Source organism: Archocentrus centrarchus, chromosome 5, assembly GCF_007364275.1.
Source record: "Archocentrus centrarchus isolate MPI-CPG fArcCen1 chromosome 5, fArcCen1, whole genome shotgun sequence".
NCBI classification, from domain to species: Eukaryota; Metazoa; Chordata; class Actinopteri; order Cichliformes; family Cichlidae; genus Archocentrus; species Archocentrus centrarchus.
The window spans coordinates 27,759,765-27,782,973 of NC_044350.1; the positions used below are offsets into that span (position 1 = coordinate 27,759,765).

Here is a 23,209-nt window from a genome sequence, read left to right on the forward strand (position 1 = left end):
ACACAGCTATGCAGACAACACAACAAACGACGAAGGAAGTCTGAAACAATATATACACAAGATAACGAGGGGAGAGGTAACAGGTGGGGAACTAGCACAGCTGAATATGATCAACATAATGAGACAAGGAAAGTTAAACTCGATACCAGACACAGAGGACAAAATAAAACAGGAATAAGGCACAACTAAACTGGGAAATTAGATGAACTTGACACAGAATGAGACAGAAGAACAGAATGGAAACACAAAGGGAACTAACTAAAAGCAAACCTCAAACTCATAAGAAATGAAAATGACAGAAAACGTATAAATAAATTAAAGAAATGGATATAGACTTGAACAACCAGGCTAGAAGACAAACCTTGAAGAACCCATAACACATATCAAAAAAATAAACAAGACTCAATCTTTCAGAAACTCAGAACTGATGGACCATGACAGCAGTTGTTCTTTTTGTATGCTTTTCCAAAGTTATGGTTAGAAATTCTCTCCCCACCACCATGCGCTTATTAAAAAGTAATTTAAAAAATTGCCAAAAAAAAAAGGCAACACACAATGTGCAAAGTTATACATAAATTTGACTAATAGCATTTTTTTTACCCCAAAATGTTGATGGATATCATTAGAGAATGTTTCGACCACTTTAATGAGGTGAAGTGCATCTCATCTCATACAAAACAAAAATATTTGTGCATCTCACAGTATCTCACAGTAGGGCCACTGTAGCAGTAATATGTAATACGCAGTAATATGCCAGAGTTTGCCTTTTCTAATGTGGACAAAATCACAAGGATTAATTTCATGTTAAGCTGCACCACGAATGCTCTCCGTCTACAGCTTCCTGTAAATGTAGTGCGAGACCAGCTAATTTTCATATTCTCGCTCACACCCGTGATTCCTGAGGATTGCCACATGGAAGTGAAAATTAAATTGTGGCTCCCCAAACAGCAAGCCCTGTGTTATCAGCTGCAGCTCTAAGCAGCAGGAAAAAACAAAAAAAAAATCACACTTCAACACATTTTTTTTGGGATTGTTTTGCTTAGAACACGGATTGCGTGTGGTAAAGTCCTTGTTGATTCAACTGGTGAGACCCCACTAACTTCTAACTGAATAACAGTGATGTGCAAATATTCACACAGGAACACCTGCTCTCATATCAGTCTCTCTTACCGTCTGTGCGTGTGTGTGTGTGTGTGTGTGTGTGTGTGTGTGTGTGTGTGTGTGTGTGTGTGTGTGTGTGTGTGTGTGTGTGTGTGTGTGTTTGCCTGTGCGTGCACATCTATATTAAAGTGTCTCTAACATTACAGACCAAGTCACAGAGTTACTTGTGTTCTACTTTTTAAAGGGCAAATCAACAAAGAACAACATTCCTGTCCCAGAGTATTTTTAGAGATTTGCTTAAAGTGAGAGTAGTACAAACTGCATCTTTCAAACCATTAGATTAATATTCATGAAAACATCTGAGGATACTTATTCCAGCTGTATGGCATCATGAATAATAATATTCCCTCTGTCTGCATGGAAATCATTGACCATGATGTACACTGCATCACATCTGACTTCTAACTGCTGTCGTCTTTTGCTATGTAACAGCACAGGCTTTTGAATTATAAACATGCCACGCTGGGAAAACGAGCACCTTGAACCTGTCACACTTTCGACAGATACACAATAGCAGCGGAGATGCAGCATCAAAACAAGAATTTGTTTTAATGGGAAAGCTATTATTTAAAGGAGAGTCACTGAGTTGCAGGACAAACACATGATTAAAACTCTACAGCAATGTTAATGGCTACTATTATCAAGAAAAAAAATGTGATTTTTTTCAGGTATAGTTATAACAAAAAAAGAATCATAACAAAATGTTAGTTAGTTTGATATTTGGTGTTACTAAGTAGCACCAGACATGCACAGCTGAGGCTGACAGGAGGGCCATTACTTCTGAAGGTATTTCGTCATAACCTAAGTTATATAACAGATTGAAAATTTAAGCTGATGGTGGTGCTGGTTGGAAGTGTAAGAAATCACCGTAATTACTACAATTCATCCTGCGAGGAACATGATCTGGTGGTGGTGTTGTGAACATCTGTGCTGTGAACATCTGTACAAAATGTGAAGGGAATATTTTTTTTTTTTTCATAATTATTTAAATATTTTTGTCTAGACTAAAGTAGTGGATCAAAAGACCAGCACTGTGATAAAGCTCTGCTGCTAAAATAATCAGCATTAGTCAATTTTTATTCTTTTAGAACATTTTAGAACATGTCTGAGTTATAATTAGAGTACCATCTGGAAACTCCAGAGTTTTGCTGTATTTGAAGTAGGCTGTCTAGTGATATTTTTGGTTGTGATACAACCAGTCATATTCGCTGAATCCAGCATGAAAGTTGAAAGAAAATAGCATTTTATTAATTTTTCTGACTAAGTTTTTCATTCTTGTTCTGGCTACACTTCTCTTTAGTAAAGTTGAAACAATTAAAGAGAAGAGGATTATTTTTCTATATCTTAACCAAGATATAGAAAATATAGTCACAGAGTTCCTTTCTGTTTCCTAACTTCTTATCCTTTCCCTGTCTCTAGGTCACCCGATAGTTGTCTGTTCCAAGGATAACCAGATTTGAAACCAGACACTGTTTCTTTGATCAGCACCATTGGACATTTGGATATCATGTGATTTGAGGATTGGTGGAAACCAGGGACCAACAAGGACAATAATCACAGACATTCCAGTGAATGAATGGAGGACCAGGGAGCATCATATAAGACTACATATCCAAACAGATTCCTGACTTTTGATCTAGCATCAACAGTAGCTGTCTCTGAACTCTACTGCCCACCAAATCTTTCTTTGTATTATAGTTTTATTCCTTTGGACTAGAAGACTCACCAATGAAGATATATATTGACTAAAGGACTCTGGATGGCACCAGAAAAAAAAAGATCATCCTTGAAACAAAACCATGTGATGTGAAACTTTTGTGTTATTTTCTTGCCACAAAGAGCTCCAGGACTCTTGATGCATATCTGTGTTGAAGATCTCGTGAGATCATAAGCATTTGCGTTCCTTTTAGCCTTATGGAGCAGATATCTCTTCTGTTTCTTCTTGTTATTTTCAAGTGTCTGGCTTTTTTAAGTTTGTTAGGATGTCAAGTCTTCTTTTCAAAGACAAAAGACAATGCCACAACAGTGAAACCAAGAAAAAATGTAAGATGTTTAGCTACAGCTCACCAAGGGTCAACATGGCTCAGTTCTGCCAAAATGTTTTAATGATATCTGTTGTTTTCAAAGCCTGGTGACTACTATTCATTACAAATGTCAGTATTATCTCAATAAATCTAACTTAATGGATATTGCTGTTAAAAAAAAGTTTGATTTTTTTTTTTTTTTTTTAAACAATCTTTGTTAAGGCAATTTGCATACCAGGCCATAGTGCTGTATAGGCAGGCGCTGCTGGGATTTAAAATTAGCAGGTCAAGCAAATAATCTAAGAAAAAAAAAAAAGCAGGAAGGAGGGGGGAGCTCACAGCTAATCAAGGTTGTGTTCATGGTGGATTTGAAATGCGAAAATCAGCAAATGCAAAAGTAGGCCATGTTCAAAAATATAAAAGGGTGAAATCTCACTACACTGTTCTTCACAAAAAAAAGTATCTGAAATCTGGTCCAGGGAGATAATTATCTCTTACCCTAAAACAACCTTAATCCTATTTGACTCATTTCCCAAAGTAGATGCCAGTGTCATCCTTTGTTTATTGCATTAAATTAATGCAACCCATCACCAGCCAAATTATACTACTTGCTTACTTACTTTCTGAGATCCCATAAGGCTTTTTCTGTTATAAATCCAAAAAGCCTTGTTACTACGTGCCATAAAGTAAAACTTCTGAGGAAATTAGGCTGAGGAGTGTGCAGCATTAGCTCAAGTGGCTTAGCCATTTGAATCAGTGGGATCCAAGGGCAAATAAAATGTCCATCCTTTTTTAAAACATAATGCAGTTATTATAATAACTGATGGACATGACTTTCTGTTATCTTATCTGTAGAAGTCAGTTAGAGACAGGTTCCTGTGAGGAGCCAGAAGACAGTTATAACATGTATCATATACCTTAGGCATAGGAAATCTCAGTATATAAAGTGGGTCCCCTCCACTGATATGATAATAAAATACATTTTTGAAATGTAGATTTCCTCTATAGGTGTAATGTTTATGACTCTAAGAAAATATTATCGTAGAATCTGTGCTAAAATTATATTTTACTGAATTCTTCCTGTTAAGAAAAGTCAGTTTGTACTACCATAAATACATAGCAAAAGAAAGAAGAAGAAGAAGAAGAACAAGAAAAAAGAGAACGCTTCAGTCTAGACTCAAAACAAACCCTCACTTTATGGGGAATTTCATAGTTTATAAGTCAGTTTCCATCTGTAAGTGAAATGGTACATTCACCACAGAATGTATCTTGTACTAAACACAATTAATTAAACAAAAATGTAAAAAGCTCACTCCCAAAGACCAGACCCCAGGGACTGACGCTAAAGGGAGACAATGAGAAGGTTTGCTATGGTTAAGCGATCCAGGTTGCCTCTTGTTTGGTTAGAAATCATTAAATTACAGTAATGACTAATTTCTCATTCCTGCATGCAATTCGCCAGAGACCACCATGGATTTAATAAAGAGCTGGCGATGAATTACAAACAGTGAATGGCTGAGGAAAGGCTACGTGATTATACAGAGTAATTCATAAGTGCATTAATAAAACAATACAGAAACATTGCTAAATCATTTGAGATAAAGGCTATTTGCATAATTCATTAAGATTAATCAGACCAGGCAATCTACCACAGTGCTCCAAGGAACAGAGAGAGAAGACATGAATCCGTTCCCCTGGAAAAACCCTTTCTATCTACAAACAATGATACAAATCTACCCTTGGATCAGAGAATTAACCTCTGTGCACTTACAGCCCCTGCAGTGCTGAAACACAATCCTTGAGTCATTCACCTTTATGTGGGCTAATATTCTATTAATAATGAAAGATCTTTTCATACCATAGCTCCTCTGGGTTTTGCTGGTCTGCCATAAAAGAAGTTGAATGGCAATGCAGTTTGCGTGTTTGGAAACCACAGTGCAAAGCTGAGGTCTGGCTCTTTGACAATTTTGTTATCGACTTCCGTGTTTCTTTCTGAGCAGTAAAATAAGTTGGGCGGGATGTATGGGACGAGTTTGGCAGAGGTTACAGATCATGGGCAGAGATTGAACCTGCTGTGGTCTCTCGCTCCAGTCATGTTGGCCATCTTAATCGGCTCAGGTGTAGCTGACATGTGTTTAGAGGAATGGTTGGACACTTTGGGATCCTTAGCATACAATTTCTGAAGGAGCTTTGTATCAGAAAATTCATACATATCCAAAATTTATATTGCTTTACAATTTTGAATGGTTCTTATATCACAGACTAGACTAGACTATTTTTCTATTTGAGGGACCCAGGTGCAAACACAAAGTGAGAATTATTGCCAAATCCAAAGAAATCCAAAGTCCCAAAAGTCACTAGAAACTAGAAAACACAGGCACTGCACTCACTGGCCACTTAATTAGTTACACCTTCCTAGCACCAGATTGGAGCCCTTTTGCTTCAGAACTACAGTACCTTAATTCTTTGTGGCATAGACACAACAAGGTGCTGGAAAGACATTTTGGTGTGATACTGAGACGCTGACAAAATAGCATCACACAGTTTAGCAGCTACTCATTCCACCACATCCCAAGGGTGCTCTATTGGATTGAGAGCTGGTCACTGTTGAAGCCATTTGAGGCCAGTGAACACACTGCCAGTATCAAGAAACCAGCATGAAATTAAGTGAGCATTGTGACATGGCACATTATCCTGCAGGAAGCAACCATCAGAAGATGGGACACTGTGTACACTGTGGTCATAAAGGGATGGACGTGGTCAGCAACAATACTCATGTAGGCTGTGCTGTTTAAACAATGCTCAGTTGGTACTAAGGAACCAAAAGTGAGCCAAGAAAATAGTCCTCACATCATCAGACCACCACCAGCCTAAACCAAGGCAGGATGTTTACATCAAATTCTTACCCTGATTCACATTTATGTGAACGTGGCAACAGAAATCAAGACTCATCAGACCAGGCAGCATTTTTTCAGTCTTCTGTTATCCAATTTTTGTGAGTCTGTGTGAATTGTAGCCTCAGTTTCCTGTACTTAACTGACAGGAGTGGCACCCAGTGTGGTATTCTGTTGCTGTAGCCCTCTACTTCAAGGTTTGATGTGTATTCAGGGATGCTCTACATTGGTGGTAACAAGTGGTTATTTGAGCAATTGCAGCCTTCTTATCTGACCATTCTTTTGCTCAGAGAACTGCTGCTCACTGGATATCTTCTCTTTTTCATGCCATTCTCTGTAAACCCAGGAGATGGGTGTGCTGGAAAATCACAGTAGCTCAGCAGTTTCTGAAACACTCAGATCAGTTTGTGTAACAACCATTTTTAGTTTTGTTTGCAGTTAGACTTTGATTTCTTTTGCTCTGTTTTGCACAGTCATAGTCACACCGGTAGGATCTACAGCAACGGAATGTCTTTCAGACTGGAGAAGCGTAGATGGTAAGAAAGCGAGGGAAGGTTGTCAGAACCGAGGGGATTGCACTACCAGAAGGAAACATTGCAGACATTGAGGAATGCTACAAGTACCTTGGAACCCCCATAGGCAATTGGGAACCATTAAGAGGCCACTAGGAGAGCAGCAATCACCAAATATCTGCAGACAGTAAGGCAAGGCCTGAGGAGTCAGCTGAATGGGAAGAATAAGATCTGGGGAATCAACACCTACACCCTGTTGGTCATCAGATACCCTGCTGAGATAAAGAGCTGGCCAGAGAAGGGGATAGAAGCCACTGACATCAAGACAAGAAAGCGCCTTATCTTGTATGGAGAGTTTCACCCCACGTCCAGCACCCTGACACTGTACACAAATTGGAAGGAAGGAAGCCAAGGACTAGTGAGTGTCAGAACCACTATCCAGGATGAAACAACAAAGGTCCATGAGTACATCAAAAAGATGTGGGACTTTACAAGCCAAACACGCACATGCAGCAGTTAAAGGGGTGCAGGAACAAGGATGGTAGCAATAGAAAAAGACACCACACACCAGAACGCTCCTGGGAAAAATCCAAGTCTGAAGAAGGGCATGGATGCCTGAAACGTTACTACACTTTGAAGGCAATTTAAAAAAATTTTTTTTCCCAGGAGCGTTCCGGTGTGCGGACTGTCTTTTTCTACTACATCAAAAAGATGTCCATGATTGATCGTGTGCTCGGTGAAACCCGAGAAAGAAGAGGAGAAAGAACTGGAACCATCATGGAAGGACAGGCCTCTGCACGGCATGTACCACCAGCAGATAGAAGAAGTGGCTGATATCAAAAATTCCTACTAATTGCTGGACAAGGCTGGGATGAAAAGGAGGCAGAGGCACTAATCATGGCAGCACAGGAACAAGCTCTGAGCACAAGATCTATAGAGGCTGGGGTCCACTACACCAGGCAAGACCCCAGGTGCAGGCTGTGTAGAGATGCCCCTGAGACAATCCAGCACATAACAGCAGGATGCAAGATGCTAGCAGGCAGGACATACACAGAACTGAGTAACCAAGTAGTTGGCATAGTATACAGGAACATCTGTGCCAAGTATGACCTAGAAGTCCTGAGGTTGAAATAGGATACACCCGCAAGGGTGGTTGAGAATGACTGAGCTAAGATCCTGTGGGACTTCCAGATACAGACGGACAAACTGGTGATGGCTAACCAACCAGACATCAGAGTGGACAAGCAGAGGAAGAGGGTCATAGTGATAGATGTAGCAATACCAAGCGATAGCAGCATCAGGGAGAAGGAACTCAAGAAGCTTGATAAATACCAAGGGCTGAGAGAAGAACTAGCCTCTGCTGGAGGACCTGAGCTTGAAGGACAAAGACCGCTGACAGGGCGAGTGGGGAATTTACAGTCCACTTTATAGAATTATTCATGGTGGAAATAGACATGAAATGATAATCTAGGAGTTTCCCTGGATGCACAGCCAGAAGCAGGGAGAGAGAGAGAGAGAGAGTGAGAGAAAGAGAGAGAGAGAGAGATGGGAAAAACACCAGGATAAAATAAAGGAAAATTGCAGCACATGATTGCTTCACATAATCACTATAGACAAAATAAACACTAAGTTATATATACAGACAAAGTAATATACTGAAAACTTTACAGACACCCAAAGCAGTATAGCAGTTTATAGGAAATTTTGAAGAATGGCATGGCCTCTGCAATGTCTCCTGTGTTTTGTCTCCAGTGTTTCTATTTCCCCCCTTTGCTTCTGTCCCCTGTAGTCCCATTTGTCTTGGTGTCTCCTTCCACATCTTATCACAAAGTCTTCGTCACATCATTTCGTCAACCAGAGGTGATCAGATGTTTAAAGTTCTTTGATTCAAGTTTTATGCTCTGTTCTTCATGAAACAGTTCATTCTAATCAGATTCACCCTTGCCCGCTGGTCTGAACCATTAGCTTAAGTAAACCATCCTATCAGCTGCTTTCTCACAAGCCTTTAGCCTACCGCCTCATTCCACCACCATTCCAAGCTTCATTCCAAAGCCAGGCCAGAAAGTGGTTCACTTACTCACCCCTCTCTTCCCAAAAGTGCTCTCTGCCTCCAGCAGTCAGTGCTCTACAGCTCCCTGTGCCATCACTCACCTTTAAACCCAAGTTTTGGCAATAAACCTTTTAAAAGTTTCTGTGAGTCTGTTTGCTGTGTTTGCATCCACTTTTTTTCTGAATCACAACAGTAAAAGTGATTTTGTGATTCTGGCAAATTATCACACTACAAATCATTGGATATTTTTAACGACAACTGCAAATTGGCTAATAGTAGAAATCTGGTGTAATCTAGAATGACTGCATGGGTGGTTGAGTAGTCAACGTAGTACAATTGCTAGGTGACATTGCATTTTACTGGAACTTGAGAAACCACAAATCACATTAAGCTTTTTTTTTTGCCCAGTGATCATAAGTGTCCTGACGCCCCTGCTGTGCACTGAGACAGATCTTATTGACAAGCTCTTTTTTCGGGCATAGGGATGATATTGGTCTGAACAAAACTTAAGCTGCTTTAACTTGTCACTAGCTAAAGTCCCTAGCTTTGGTTTATGCACTTAAATATTTTAATTGAGTGTATAGTTACTGTGAATCACAGCTGAGATGCATTATTCACAGCATTATATTCAGAACCAGTTCACATCACTCAGTGACACTGGTAACCAGTTAATTTAGAAGATTTGTTTGAAAATGGACTGAACACCTCTGTTGCCACTCTCATGGCTGTTGGGTAAATATGTTGCTACAGCCAATAATGTTTCAATTTTGTGCTGCATTGTCTTTAAATGCTGCAATTTTCCTGTCAAATTATTAAGCCTCACCCCTATTTTTTTTCTTATCAGGAAGAAAAATAGGCCAGAAATTGCATTTAAATCATCCTGCACATTAAACTTCTCCAGTGTATCTCCTTCTAATGGAATTCTTTGAGGTGTGTTATAGTGTGCAGGTTATTAGCTTATAGCTAGTTTCATTGCAATTTTTACAGACTTATGCCTCTGAAACTGTTGATTAAAATCCTCCCATAACTCCTACCAGGAATAAATTCCCTGGTCAGCCATCTGAAGTAGAAAATAATGTCACTAAAATGGCATTTCTAGCTGTGGTCAGGGATATGCACACGTCTTATTGGCAGTGGATGAGACTGACTCAACAATCCTATTTTTATTGGCAGACCATTATTAGACCTAAATTTCAGGTAAACCTTATCTCAGAGTTGCAGCTTTCTATTTGTTTTTTTTTTTGGTAAGATTTAATTTTAATAAAAATAATAAATCTAAATGTTTGAAGAGCACAAACCCAATTTGCTTGTATTTTAGGCTTATCTAAATCAAATAAACAAACAAAATATACCAATCTAATTTTCCTTCTCACAAAAAAAGAAAAGAGAAACAAAAGAAAGTGCATATTTAGATCCAAATCAAGCAGGGTCTTGCACTATGCAAAATGTGCACTCTGAAAACAAAGCTCTCAGTTACACAAACACCATCTGTTGGGTTTGCCCAGGCTTTATCTTGACAGGATGAATTAGTTTGAAAAACTGTCAGATACACCCAGCAAAATTAGATTTTCTCATTTCATAATGAAAGCTGACAGACTGTAATGAAAAAGTGCTCGATCTTGAAAACGGCCAAGATGAACTGTAAAAGTCTGCCTGGAAAAACTTTGCTGTTTTTTTTTTTTTTTTGGAAATCTAATTGTACTAGTCCTTGTTTTCAATATCAGGGGTATTTCTCTTCCCTAAATTGGATGTTCTAATCCACTTTGGGTCGGAGTTTGATGTTATTTCTGACGGCTGTTTTGTGTTATTCTTGTCAACTGTAAGCAGTTTATTTTGAAGTGAGTTGCGCCTCTCTCTGTGTGTGCACTGCTGTGACCTGAGGCATAATGGGATTATCCTGCTCAAGGCAAGACGTAGATGCCTTGAATTCTAATATCAAAGTATTCCTTGCTGTACCTGACACGTCCTTCTCTCTGTGTTTCTCATGCCTGAGTGGACTGAGATGCGATTAGCGCATGAATCACAACACAGCCCATGAGCTGTTTCAGCAAGTCATTCACACATTCTGCTGAGGCTTCCTATCCAATTTTTTTTTTCTTTTTCTGGTTATTTACAGCAGCACATACTGTACTTTCACATGCAACACAAGCAGGTTTCTGGGCAAGCCAAGTGTCAGCTAATCATACGTAGTTTTTCTGTTACCCCAAATGCTGTAGAGAATTCTGACTGAACCACTATGCTCAGCAAGTCTGAAGCTGTACTGTGTCCTATAGGTGCTGTTTCCAAGTATGGTGTTGACAAGACATTAGTGCTGGCCAGTGCATTTGCTCTTGCCTCTCATCAGAGACACTCTCAGCTCCCACACTGCATTATCACAATGCCCTCGGGTCAGCGAGAAGGCCTGCTGTAATTTGAAAAGGAAATTATCTTTTGTGCAACTTACTCAGACGGACCAAAAGTAGGGGGAGAAGAAGAGGGAGGGTTGTTGGTTGTAAACAGGCAGGGGGGCGGGGGGGGGGGGGGGGGGTGTTGATAGAAAGGAGAAACATTCAACTTCGCCAGTAGCCTGTGAAAGGGTTAATGGGAGTGAGGCCTGCAATGAGCTGATACCTGTCTGGACGGGCAGAGAGGGAGAAGCAGAGACACACAAAATGACATTCTGATGGATTTGTAACAGCCTTTTTTCTCCTTGGCCCCATTTTGTGATATGTACCTGCTCATTTATTTATTTATTTACCTCATTTCTTGATGCTCTAAATAGAATCCATTTCTTTGCTAATGGTCAGGTTACACTGCAGGAGCAGGTGCAGCCCCAATGTGGCATTTGTTGATTGAGGGGACCAGAAGATGATGTTAATGATATTAAAGTATCTTTAACTTAGTGGGGTCAGTGGACCACTGTGTTGTCTCTAAGATTCAATTCAATTCAGTTTTATTTATATAGCACCAAATCACAACAACAGTCACCTCAAGGTGCATTATATTGTAAGATAAAGACCCTACAATAATACAGAGAAAGCCCTAACAATCAAACAACCCCCTATGAGCAAGCACTTGGCAACAGTGGGAAGGAAAAAAACCCTTTTAACAGGAAGAAACCTCCAGCAGAACCAGGCTCAGGGTTCTGCAGCCATCTGCCCCGACCAGTTGGAGTTGAGGAGAGAGAGACAGGACAAAAGACATACTGGGGAAGAGAGTCAGACATTAATAGTAACAAATGACTAACTGCAGAGTGGGGTATAAATATGTAGTGAGTCAAGAGGTGAATAAAGAAGAAACACCCCAGCAGCTTAGGCCTATTGTAGCAAAGCCTGATCCAGCCTTGACTATAAACTTGATCAAAAAGGAAAGTTTTAAGCCTAATCCTAAAAATAGAGAGGGTGTCTGTATCTAGAATCCAAACTGGGAGCTGGTTCCACAGAAGAGGGGCCTGAAAGCTGAAGGCTCTGCCTCCCGTTCTACTTTTAAATACCCTAGGAACCAAAAGTAAGATAAGATGGGGCCTGATTATTTAAGATCTTGTATGCGAGGAGAAGGAATTTAAATTTGATTTTGTATTTAACAGGGATCCAAAGAATAGAAGCCGATATGGGAGAAATACGCTCTCTCTTTCTAGTCCCTGTCAGTACTCTCACTGCAGCATTTTGGATCAACTGAAGGCGTAAGAAATAAATGCATGAACCCCTATTTCTAATTTTAGAGAAATTGTGCAAATGTAAGAAAGCAGTCATGTATATTTGTTTAATATGTCCATGAAAGGATCTTGGTCAAAAATAACTCCAAGATTCCTCAGTGTTACTGGAGGCCAAAGTAATGCCATCCAGAGTAAATATCTGGTTGGACACCATTAAATAATTTTTTGATGCTCCAAATGTTTTTCGGTAGGTGAAAGGTCTGGACTGCACACAAGCCAGTTTAGCACCTGGACTCTTCTACTAAAAAGCCATGCTGCTGTCATAGATGCAGTATGCAGTTTAGCATTGTATTGCTGAAATATGCAAGGGCTTTCCTGAAAATAACATCTAGATGGGAGCATATGTTGCTCTAAAATATGTATATACCTTTCAGCTCTGATGTGCAAAACTACCAATTCCATGGCACTAATGCACCCTCATATCTCAGAGATGCAGACTTTTGAACTGAGCGCTGATAACAATCTAGATCAGGGATCCTCAAGTCCAGGCCTCGAGGGCCGGTGTCCTGCAACTTTTAGATGTGTCTCTGCTTCAACACACCTGAGTCAAATATAGAAGTCATTAGCAGGACTCTGGAGAACTTGACTGCATACTGAGAAGGTAATTCAGCCATTTGATTCAGGTGTGTTGGATCAGGGACACATCTAAAACCTGCAGGACACCGGCCCTTGAGGCCTTGTGAGGACCCCTGATCTAGATGGTCCATCTCCCCTTTAGTCCGGAAGATGCAGTTTCCAAAAAGCAGTTTTCCACTTTGCCTCAGTCCATATTAAATGAGCTTTGGACCAGAGAACATGGCAGTATTTCTGGATCATATTTGGCTTCAGATATGGTTTCTTATTTACATGAAAGAGCTTAAATCTGCATTTGTGGATGGCAAAGTGAACTGTGTTCACAGACAGTGATTTCTGGACGTGTGCAGTGATTTCCATGACAGAATCAACAGTGCTTTTTGAGGGCCCAAAGATCACGAGCATCAAATATTGATTTTCAGCTTTGTTTTTTGGACACAGAGATTTTTTCAGATTATGGGGATCTTAATGATATTAGGTACTGTAGCTGGTGAGACACTCTGAACTTTTTCCACAATTTGTAGCTGCAATTTGCAGATTGGTGAACTTCTGTCCATCTTTACTTCTGAGAAAACCTGAGATGCTCTTTTTATACCCAATCATAATGACCTGTTGCCAAATAACCTAGTACACTGTATGATTAGGTTGTTGTCAGATTCTTAGAGCTGAGATGTGCGAGGAAAAAAAAATTGAAATCAATGAGAGTTGAGAAAAATAGGAAAAAATAGGTATACAATTCAGTTTTATAGCAGATTAGTGATTTACCACACTGGGAATGGACGTTCATGTACCACCTCCTCACAGCCATATGGAAGTGTACAGGTGACCTTGATGATTAATAAAAACGATTTATCAAAGTAAATAGCTGGAACTGCTCATTCTTGACTCTACGCCAATGAGTGATTTAAGATCTGCTGCCCATGAGGTACAGGGGAACTTCCTCCAGCAGATGTTCCTGACTAATTATCTATTGTTGCAGAAATCCCACAATCCCTCAGTTCCTCCGCTGTCTTCCGGTGGGAGCCTGGTCATCCCTGCTTCATATCCTTGGCTTGGTCTCCACTTACCCGGGGCACTCCTCTCCATCTGTGAAGGCAACCAGAGAGACACACAGACCAGCCCACCAGCAGCATACAGCATTTCACAAACATTTAACTGTCACTTTCAAGTGAAAACACCTCTCTATTCTCCTGTTTAAGCTCAATGGAAGAGGAGTTATTTAAAGCGCAACAGACTAGAGCTGTTATGCTGAAGTGCGCTTTGCAAAACACTGTGGTGGTGGTGGTAGGCTGTGATGAAGCCATGTGGCTATTTATGGAAACACACCTTTGGGAGTTAGGCATTTAAAATGATTTAAAGCAATTCAGATTCAATTTATGCACTTAAATTCAACAGGTAGATTTATAAAATTCTGTCGCTTTTACCCCCTGCAAGCCGATAGACTCAAAGTTACCTTAACAGCAGTGTGCAGAGTTAATGTGTTGTGAATCCCTTTTCAAAAGTGTTTAGCATCTGAGAGTCTGAGTTTTCTGCTCTTAACACCGTTGCCTACAATGAGCATGTTGGCACATTTTTATCCAATGAATAATTTAACAAAAGAGCATTAACATGGAGAGAAAATGAAAAAGTGCACATACTTCCACAAATACAGCCTGAATATTTCAGGAGGGAAAGGTCTAAGAAAATCACTGGGTTTAGCCGCCTAACATGAAATGGCAGAATACTTCTGTTTCTGTCAGCTGTCTAAAACTCCCCAGTCTATACTAGCATCTTCCATTCGGACTAATGGACCAGCTGGTTGAGAAAACCCTTCTGATATGCAGAGAGAACTCCAGCAGCACCTCAGACAGCCCAGGCTGAAGCAGAACAGAGCTAGAATGGATTAAGATATGCCTGGCTGCCTTTCGCAGTCCTGTCAATGTGGGCTGGGTGTCTTTGCTACACAGATCAGAGAGACACAGGAAGGTCATCGCCGCTGGGGAAAGAAGGCAGTGAAAATATTGTCCTGACAAGATGTAGAGTGACTTTTGCAACCCGAGGCTTGTGTTTTAGATTAAACCATGTTGGCTGATAGAAGAGGTGAAGTCAAAGGAGGTGTAAAAGAGGGAATTGAAGGTGTTGATGTTGCCACCTTTGAATTAGCAGCGCTCCCCTTCAAATCAGTTTTCATAAGAATTATGAAGTATAAGTGTTCAAGGATTATTTATTTTCTTCTAATATCTGGACTAGATTGGACTAGATTTTTTTTTTATATATAGCTTAATAATTTACCTAAACAGCTGGGTATCATAGGTATAAATACATTTTAGAATAGAATAGAATAGAATGCCTTTATTGTCATTATACAGGATGTACAATGAGAATGAGACTGAACCTGGATTAAATAATAAATATTTGTAAAACACTATTTTCATCCACAGATTAATAGTCTCTTGATAATAATAATAATAATAATTTTTAAAAAAACATGCCTGTAGTGTGCTTGTCATTTATGGATGTCTATAAGCCACATAAGACACTGGCTACACAGAATAAAACACTTTCAGTTGGATCTGTTTATTGTTGATTTGACTTTTTTCATTTAACTAGCTCCTAATAGGGGAGATCGAAAGAATGAGTGTTGTTGTCTTTTGGCTAGACTCAGCTTAAAGATCTTTGTGCACTGCTTTGTGGGAAAAAAGACTTTTGAATCAAATTTCAAAACACATCTATACAGGGTGCACCCTGCCTCTCACCCTCTGACAGCTGGGATAGCTGCTACCATGACCTGGAACAGGATAAGTGGAAGAGAATGGATAGATGGATGCAGATTTGTTAAAAGAAAGAATATTTCAGATACTGGACCAATATTTTTTTGCTTAAGGGAATGCCTTTTGTCTGATTCATACTCCACTTTAGTGCTTATTACGTCTGCTGTTATGGAACCAACTGCCGAATTTGGCAGTTTAGGTGTGGTTTTGGCATGGTCCAGAATACCTCAGCAGCCCTCTCTATTAGTTTGGCTGATTCAGGGGTGTTAGCCATTTTTTAATTTCCCATTAGACCCACAAAATTCTATTCATGTTTCTCTAAGGTAACCCATTAATTTACTGTGATGCATGTGAGATGGTGAGTAAGGGCTCTTTGCCAAGAGTTGGTTAGCATTTTATGCATAAAAGAAATACAGAGTGGAGCAGATGGTTACATTAGGGACTGATGATACTGACACAATGCAGTGTGTGAATGTGTCTGTGTGTGTGCAGGTGTGACAAAATGGCATATTTACGGTGTTTGTTTTTATTAGGATATTAGAAAGTGATGATGTGCATAGATCCTGTATTTCATGTGTATCTTTGTATACGATACTATTAGCAGCCTGCCACCGTCTCATCTGTTTAAGAATGCACAAGTGTTGAAAATGAACAGTAAAATCAAACACTGGGCAATGCATTACAATCCATCAGTGTTTTGATCTGCAAAGATAGGGAATGCTTGCTCATGGAGACATAACATTTTTGCCTGTGGTGTCTGAACAAGTGAGGCCTGACAGAAGGCTTGGCTGACTCCACGCCGCAGGACTTCACTTTCATTAAACTCCACGTGAGTCTCAGCACACTTTTCCTTTGTTGCCTGCACAGGGCCAACGTTTTTCATTTTGCTATATATTGTTGGTTTACCACAGCATGACTCTGGGCTTATGAATGTGCTGTAACATAAGTTTGTGGATTTAATTATGTGATATAGTTTCACAGCGAGGGGCAAATAAAACAGGCCTAATCACTAATAATAAATCTTAACTGTTTATTTCACATGGATTTAGGGTTGCAATTAAAGATTATTTTTGTTGTTGACAAATTTTACTCTTAAGACCATATTTTCTATAGATACCAGCAACTGAAACAATTTCTCACATATCACAATTTTGGCAAATTAAATTTCTGCTAATGATCATTAAAGTATCTACATGGATGTGGGTTGTTTTCGGTGGGAGCAAGAGTTAGATTAGAGTTTGATTGACGCAGCGCATTGATCTCTGATGTCAATAGTTTTTAAATAAGACTGCAAAAGACAGAAATTATTGGCGCAACACAGGGGTCTTTGAACAAGAATGTCACCGTAATGAATGCATATGTAGCTAGATGGATCAGCACACAAAGCAAAGAATCAAATAAGTGACTGAGTGGTTTATTGACAGACTTTATCCTCATTTATTTAATTGCCATAAAAATTAATCAGAGTACCAAAATGTCACAATGAAGTCCTCTCAGTTCATGGGCCTTTTGTACAGGGTCAGGTAAAAAAAAAAAAAAAAATTTTAAAAATCCATAAGTCCATTGCAAGATGAATACATTTGACAATAGCAATAGCTTGCCAGTTTCCAAAGCTTATTCAAATTAATATGTTAGCCTGAATGTACAGCTAACATTCTTTAGCTGTTCTGTTCTGTTGTGGCAGTTTGAAAATGGCAGCCTACCTAAAATATTAATAGGGATCCAAAACTGAAACTTATCTAAAGTGAAGCATTTGGTTTCAGTCTAACATGCAACCCCCACCCCCGTCCCAGTCATAAAACACATATTTTCAAGGGTGCAGATCGTGGTGTTATGTTTGTCATAATTTTCAAAGGTGGTAAACACATCAAACATGAAAGCCGTAATCAGTGTGAAGATGAAAAGAAGCAAAGGAGCCCTCATGGAAGAACCTCTGAGGGGCTGGAGACATTGCAATTATAGAAACTATTGACTTGTGTTTCCCAAGGTATGATCAATTGCAGTGAAATAATGACATCTCTGTGTTGTTTTGACCCATTCACAGCGAAGGCAATTTATTTTGTGTGACAGGAGGCTTGCAAGGGACAACTCAGCTGATGTGTGCCAGAGATCAGGCAGAGGAGAGTTCTCAGCCGGAAAGACAGAGAAGAGAATCCGAGGAAGGTCATTACTTTGTACACTGGCCTCTTTTACAAAGTATTCAGCTTCTCTTTTGATCATCTGCAGAGTTGATGTAAATTACTGTAATCATCTGTTTGCATTTTCACAAGACTCCTGAGTGTAGAGAGAGTATTATAACTATTTTCTCTACACTGAGTGTATTTAAACGCAGGCTAATCAAATATAGTAATAGTGATGAGAGTTCATTAAGGAGTATGACAGTATCTTTAACACTTTCCCATTAGTGTAATCTAAATAAAGTAATCTAAATATGATGGGATTGTAACAGTAAACAGATCCATCAAAACATCTGAATGAAATTAATTTTGGTCAGATCAGGCTTTTGTCTCCTATATTCAGTGTGGCTGATACTATTGCTGTGGAAATTTTGTTGAAACATTACATCATCAATTTGATTTTCTGACAAACAAATTAAATTTTAAATGGTCATATTTTCAATGCTACTGTCACTTTGGTATTTAAGGTAGAAACAAGTATGGAAGCTTGTTTCTGCCACTAAATTATTATTTTTATTTATTTATTTACAATCCTTAAGTCAGAATTTCAGGTTAGACTCTTAGAATTTCAAGTTACCCACTTAAACCTCAGACAATAACTCAAAACTGAGCAGGTTTTTTTTTTGACATAATAACCCACAATTTTAACTTCCGATTGGCAAAAAAACGTTTTCCAAAATGTTTTTATAGTGGCAAAAACAAGCTTCCATACAACCCGCGACCGTGAACTGGATAATCAAAAAAAAAAAAAACCCCAACAACAAACAAACAAAAAGGATGGGTGGAAGTATGTCCATAGCATGGCAGTACGGCTCAAGGTGGATGTCCGGCCATAATCTGGCATTGCTTTGCGTTTTTCTGCCACGTACCTGTAATTTCATGTCTTTAATCTACGAATTTATGTGTCTTCTGTGTGTAAAGTAGAAAAAAGAAATTCCAAAGCTTATTCACTGCGTTGTTGCATCATAATTTAAGTTGTCCTTAGCTAGTCACCTGGCTACTCAGCCAAGCGCGTCGAAACACTTCAAGTCCGAAGAAGCGTCTTCATGTCCCTGCTGGCAGCCAAAGACCTTGGTGGATCTCCAGAGGTCTTCAGAGAAGCTGAGGCTCTTCATCAGGTATGTGCTGTACTATAGGTGTCCATCATTGTATCGTCCATACTTTATATTATGCTACATGTGAGCAGGTCTTGATTAGAGTGTTTATTCTGGAAAAGTGACAATATGAAATACTACACTAAAATGTAAACGCGTGGGTTTATAGGGCAGTATTGTACACTACAGACCCACAATATAACAGCAACTTTTGTTATTAAATTTGTTGCATTAGCATGCATGTTATGTTACAAAAGCCCCAAATGGTAGGGAAATGAACAGCTCAGGAGGGGTGGGGGAATGTACTGTATGCTGACTTCAGGCATGGATGGGCCTATTGCTAAAACACTATCAAAATTAGTACATATTGCGTTGTATGTATTGTTGATTTGGGAGATGGAATATCTGTGCTGTAGCTGCTTGTGTTGATCATATTGCTCTCCTTTGCCCCCTCAACCAGGGAACCCTTCAGCTATTGCCTGACTTAGCAGATAACTGTTTATGGAGATTACTGCCCCCAGATCTGCTTGTGGTTAATGTCTCTGCATCTGCTGGCTGCTAATTTCTGCTCTTAAGCTTATGTTGATCTGCCTGCAGTGTTTTCTTCAGAATTAAGTAAGAATTAATTTTCTGATGTGGCTTTGCTTTCTAATTTATATATTCCCTGATTTTCTTTTGTGTAGAAGAGAAATAACATAGTTTTGAATATTTCGCTTTTGGGCCTTTATTATAGTTTTGTACTGAATTAGTTTTGCATCATTGTTTCTGCTATTGTTGCCTCTGTTTTAGAAATTTAATATTGGCTCACTTAAGACTTTGTAATGTTAGCATTTTGGACATGCAAACGTGTGCTCATAGTCAATTCGCATATTTTCTTCACTGGTGACCTTGATGGGGAGTTTATCTTATTTTGAAACACGCCTGTAGTGTTGCTTCTAAACTGCTGCTCTTCTACTCTTTATGCTGCTCTGACACGGACGCACTGCCTCTCTTTAGCTAACATTTGTGTACTAATGGTCTTCTGTAGCCCCAGTTTGTACTTCTTATATAACAGCATAAATTTTTGTCAAATAAAAAAAAGAACAAAATCTGTTACTTTCTCTACACAGGTCATTAAAATATACATACATACATTACACTATGACAAATCATCATCCTCTACAAAAATTACCGTGACTTTACTTTCTTTACAGTGTTTAACAGATTTATTAAACCACCACCTGATGTAAGATTTATGCCAAAGCTGGTCTAAATTAACAGTATTGTAATTACAAAAACTCCTGTTTCTGTAAAGGTGAATCCACCAGTGTACATAAGCTTTTTTTTAACTGAAATGATATTTCTAATACTAAATCAAATTATTGTTGTTATCCATGATTTTTTAAATTTACTGTTTAACAAATTTTTTAATAAATTATTAGTTTTGATTAAGATGCCAAATTGGAGTTATTTACTTGCATTCCTGAACAGAGAAATTAATTCTAGTGGCATAATGTTATGCTAGATTGATTTATGACTTCTCAAAAAAAGTCCAGCATGCCAGCTCAAATTTGGGTATAGAAACGTGAATTTAGTTTATTTCCCTAATAAATAACCAGATAATTTTTAAACAAGTTTTAAACAAGTTTTTTGACAGCTTTTTAAAATATTTGTGTTTTCTTTTTTTTAATGACAGGTTGTCTTATAAATTTATTAATTTATTTATTAAGCACAGTATATCCATAAGACTAAGCAGTGCTCTCATACATGTGTAAATGCTGCTGCCTAAAAACTTCCAAAACATTCAGTACTGTGTCCTGCTATCACAGAATAAGGTGTATGTTTAGCCCACAAAGCTCAAGGGAAATGCGGGTTCAATAAATGCTGCTGCTGCAAATAAAACATAAATATTGAAAATGACTGTATATGTATTATGTTTGAAAGAAAATGTATGAGGTTCTGGTTTCACATTGGCTTTCTCTTGTGTTGTAGATTGATCATTGTTGGAACAATACAGTCATTATGTACAGCAAGGCTTAAAAAACAGCCTTCTGGGTTTTCACAGATGACGGTTAATCATATTTTAGAGAATCTAAAAGTTACTTCAGTGGATGCTAGAGGCTGGAATGGCACAAACTGGGGCTAAACCACTATAATTAACAGTAAAATAAAATGCCATATTTCAGTATAATTTTTACCTAAAGCCATTAATTAAGATATTAGTAATTATTTTGTTCATAAATTTCAGGATATATTGTGAATCGGTATAAACCAGAGTCTGTACAATTGAGCTTTTAAATTGATCTGAATTATGTAAGTTTATGTAAATTAAGAACTCAAACTCCAGAGTAGTTCATTTTTGACATGGGCGTGAAATTATGTCAGTTGGACCTCTGTGCTCGGAAAGTTTGAACTAAATGCATCCTTGTAGCCAGGTGTACTTTTCAGTCTCAGGTGCAGCAGTAGACATAAAGTGGTACAACATGAATGGGAGTAATAGCAGCTAGCCGAAGAATTGCATAGCAATGTTTCTCTCATACTTTCTCTTAAACTATGAACTAGTCTTAACTAGTCCTGTGCTTTCTTTCTTGCTGCTTCTGTGCTAGACACTGACACATAATATAAATGGAGCAGAACCCTGTCAACATAGGTTTGCTGTGATGGATTTTGCTTTACTTGAATTTTTTTGTTTGACAAGAAACATGACGGAGTAGTGGCTCAGTGGATGAGTAGGTGATGTACTTGTGTGTACCATGCCTGACCATGTACCATGCCTGGTGCAGGTGGCCCAGTTTGTGCCTGACCTGTGGCCCTTTCCTTCGTGTCTTCCCCTGTGTCTCTCTCCCCACTTTTCTGTTCTTCTTCATTGTGCACTATCTAATAAAGGCAAAAAGGCCAAAAAAAGACCCCAAACTCAATAATGGTGAAAAATTAACTATTGGTGTAAAACTGCTTAATAATGGTCCTGATAAGAATTTAAAATAACAGTACAAGTACAAGAATTTTGGCATCTCTGGTATCTGGTTTCATCATTTCTATTACGCTTTTCTGGTATCATTCTGTGGATACCAGCTGGTTGTTTGTATGCAGGATGTAAGGTTGTGATAGCAGAAACACCCAGGATAAGTGATTAATTTGTTTCATGTTCTGCCTGATTGGTGTATCTATTTGGGTACTCTGTATTCATGATAATTCTTGTTTCTCATGCTGAAAGTCTGTTTATTAGTCAAGTATTAATGACTATATGTGTGCCTTGGTTAGCTTGCTGTTTTTGTTCAGTTACCAGGCCACACAGTCTCACATAGTTGCTTGTTTGCTTCTAAATTTAATACAACTGTCACGTAGAAGAAGTTTGAGTCCCCCCCACATTCCTCTTCCAGGCATTGCACCATGTTTTTCATTTCTCTTTTACTTCCCTGAAGAGACTAACATGTTGGAAATCTTTCCTTAGGGCTTCCTCTAGACATTATACTGGTATCTCCAAATTAATGTAGTAATGATTTATTGATGGTAAAATGCCACATGTAGTACCTTTAATCAAAGGTAAAATGTTTATCATATAAACAGAGCTTTCCTTGTGGACTTGTACATGAATTTCAGGTTTAGATGGAGTAGGAGATTGAAGTGATCATCACTTGTGCTTTTCAGCAAAATGCTCTTCAAAATGAACTCCTGTCTTACACTCACACATCTGTATTTTGCTCTGACACAGACAAATGGGACAATTGGGGACAGTAGAAAAAGTACTCCAAGTCCTCTTGCTTCTTCACAGAAAGCGATCCATCAGGCACCCCCGACCCCTCTGCCCGTGCCTCTGCCTTGTCTGCAAATCGCTTAAATCCCAATCCCAGTTCCACCCACACATCCATCCTCCCTTTATTACTGCTCTCTCTCATGTCTGAATGGCGTATCTTGGGCACAAGAACCCTATAATCCTTTTACAGGAGGAGCTTGCAGATACTAAGTTAAGGCTAACTGGTAATGTACAAGTTGATTGGCAAAAGGTTAATCTACACCTAACAGATAAATATAGTGAAATTGAGATTGTGTGTGTGTGTGTGTGTGTGTGTGTGGGTGTGAGCGTACGGTGTTTAACCTTTTAATGTTCTGGTCAATCATTCGACAGAGCATCTAAAAACATGCTTAACCACATGGTTGAATTGTTGTTTAGGGGGAAAGTTGTGATGCCAAGATAATCAATTTACAATTTTGATGAAATAAAAAAAAAAAATCTCATGAACATTCAATGTTGTTAACATCAAATTTTATCTGGTGTTAGTTTTTGAGGAAAAAAAAATGCA

General features: G+C 38.8%; 1 protein-coding gene across 1 annotated transcript in view; it reads left to right on the plus strand.

Annotated features, from left to right (window-relative positions):
• The window catches only part of tafa3a (TAFA chemokine like family member 3a), a 95,577-nt gene extending 92,288 nt beyond the window's left edge, over positions 1–3,289 (plus strand). The window contains exon 5 of the mRNA XM_030729721.1: positions 2,581–3,289. Within this exon, the coding sequence (XP_030585581.1) occupies positions 2,581–2,592 (12 nt within the window). The 3' untranslated portion in view covers positions 2,593–3,289. The remainder of the gene's footprint in view (positions 1–2,580) is intronic.
• The last annotated feature ends 19,920 nt before the right edge of the window (positions 3,290–23,209 follow it).